The 2,261-nt window shown below is 47.8% G+C and overlaps 1 protein-coding gene across 1 annotated transcript in view; it reads right to left on the minus strand.

The window, feature by feature from the left end:
* The window catches only part of LOC118326970 (protein jagged-1a-like), a 5,163-nt gene that overhangs the window by 859 nt on the left and 2,043 nt on the right, over positions 1 to 2,261 (minus strand). The window contains exons 5-9 of the mRNA XM_035660134.1: positions 1,970 to 2,143; positions 1,445 to 1,595; positions 568 to 732; positions 373 to 486; positions 115 to 286 (exon numbers count right to left, since the gene is read on the minus strand). Coding sequence (XP_035516027.1) covers positions 115 to 286; positions 373 to 486; positions 568 to 732; positions 1,445 to 1,595; positions 1,970 to 2,143 — 776 coding nt within the window. The remainder of the gene's footprint in view (positions 1 to 114; positions 287 to 372; positions 487 to 567; positions 733 to 1,444; positions 1,596 to 1,969; positions 2,144 to 2,261) is intronic.

Consider the following 2,261-nt stretch of genomic DNA (forward strand, 5'->3'; position numbering starts at 1 on the left):
ACAGTACCACCATGAGCAAGCACTTGGAGACAGCGGCAAGGAAAAACTGCCTTTTAAGAGGCAGAAACCTCGGACAGACCCTTCGGCTCTAGATGGGTGGTCATCTGCCTTGACCTTGAGCAGCGTGGGCTCATGGGAGTTGTTGTCTTCACCACCATCCGCACACACTTACTGGAGTGACAGGTCTTTCCCTTCCAGCCGTTGGTGCACTCGCAGTAGAAATCGTTGACCAGATCTCGACAGACGCCTCGGTTCTGACAGGGGGCGGAGCTACAGTCATCGATGTCTGCGCCACAACAAAACAAAACAAACGTCAAAGCACATCTCTACTGCTGCAGCTGAGGGTGAAGAGTGAGGAAGAGGAGCACTCACTGTTCTGGCAGGTAGGTCCGTCCCATCCGTCAGCACAGATGCACTGATACTGACTGACTTTATCGATACAGGTTCCTCCATTCAGACAGGGGGCGCTCTCACAGTCATTTATATCTGAGGCAGAGAAAGAAATAATGTTATTACATTTTATAATCGGTCATCAGTTCAGTTAAAGCAGCACATTCATGTACTCACTCTCGTGGCAGTACGTTCCGGTGAATCCCTCCTCACACTCACAGCTGAACTGTCCGCCAGCGTGACTCCGACATCGCCCGTGAGGGCCGCACACGTTGGACGAAATCAAACGCACCCCGCCCGGTGTGCTGTTGGACGCCACTGCCACTGTGCAGCTGTCAATCACTGGAGAGGAGGAGGAGACAAAGAGAGGGTAAGAGGACTGACTGTGGACAGTAATGTGAGCTGGTCTGTGAAAGGGGTTTTGTATTGAACTGTTTCTTGGCTGTTTAATTCCGTTTAAACGGAGGCAGTTCAATAATGGCACAATCAAAGTTTCGCCATTCGCCCCACTCTTTATCCAATGTGAACGAAACTCCAGTGAGTTTAATCAGGATGCTCAAAGACTATTTGAGTTGGGAGCAAATATGTGATAGACCACGCCCACTTTCACTAATCAATGAGGCATTTGTGGCGCCCCCTATGGGTTGAGCACAAAATGCTGGCGTGGACTTCTTCTCAATCACAATCTGAAGATATCCACCGACTTTTATGGTGATTAGACACATGGTTCATGAGTTATGGCCTCACAACCATATTTTGATTAATGACGGCCATGTTTTTCAACCAATCGTACTCCATTTGTAATAATGATGTGTATCTCAGTCCCGCAAAGCGAGCATGGACTTTCACAACACTGGCTGAAGATAGGGCCTTTTGCCTTAAACACACATGTTGCACATTTCGCGGCCACCGTAGTTTCTCGTACGCGTCTGGAAGGCCGAGCTGAGTTCAATCAGTTACAATCTTGTTAGATGCCACTAAATATATAGTATAAAATCCTTTCCAAAAACCTTGCTATGAATTTAAATTCTGAATAAATGAACACAAGCCGAACCTTTGCAGGGTGTGGTGCGGCAGTGGTCCTTCAGGCGCGAGCAGTTCTTGCCCTCGTAGTCTTCAGGACACGTGCAGACGTAGTCGGCCGCCAGGTTGAAACACTGGCCGCCGTTTTGACACGGACTGTGGAGGCAGTAATCGATATCCAGCTGCGGACAGAGAGAACAATCCATCAGTGAAAAATGACACTCAATAGTTATACTGTTCCTATGACGCCTGTACGTCACCACGGTAACCAGCCACATCGCCAACATTCCTTTGAGAGGATGTCAGAGCCTAAATGTTGATGACAATATTGATAACTTTCTGGACAATCAATAACTAATACATGAATATCAATATAGTGTATTTATAAAACGATATGTGGCTCAGAACCTCGCCACAGAGACATGGAGTAAAGTTACACACAGCAAATAGAATACAGATGTTTGTAGACATTAAAAGCAGAAATGTTACATATTACAGTTTTAAGTGATGGATCATTGGACTAGAAGTCTTGTTTAGCGGGTTAGCGTCAGCTCACCTGACAGCGACTTCCAGAGAAACCAGGCGGACACAGGCAGCGGAAGCCGTTAACTTCGTCGTAGCAGCGGCCGCCGTTGAGGCACGGCCCGCTGGAGCACTCGTCCACGTCTTTCTCGCAGAGTTCGCCGGCGAAACCCGGAGCGCACACGCAGTTATACCCGTTCACCAGGTCCTGGATGAGAGAGAAATGAGGTTAAAACCCATTTTCAAAGACTTGCCTTTATGTGATGTCTTTTTACTTTGTTCTTTGGTCATTGTTGGGTCAGAACCGGGCGCCCGCTTTGAAGTAT

Source organism: Morone saxatilis, unplaced genomic scaffold, assembly GCF_004916995.1.
Source record: "Morone saxatilis isolate NCDOM2014 unplaced genomic scaffold, NCSU_SB_2.0 Contig17, whole genome shotgun sequence".
NCBI lineage: Eukaryota > Metazoa > Chordata > Actinopteri > Moronidae > Morone > Morone saxatilis.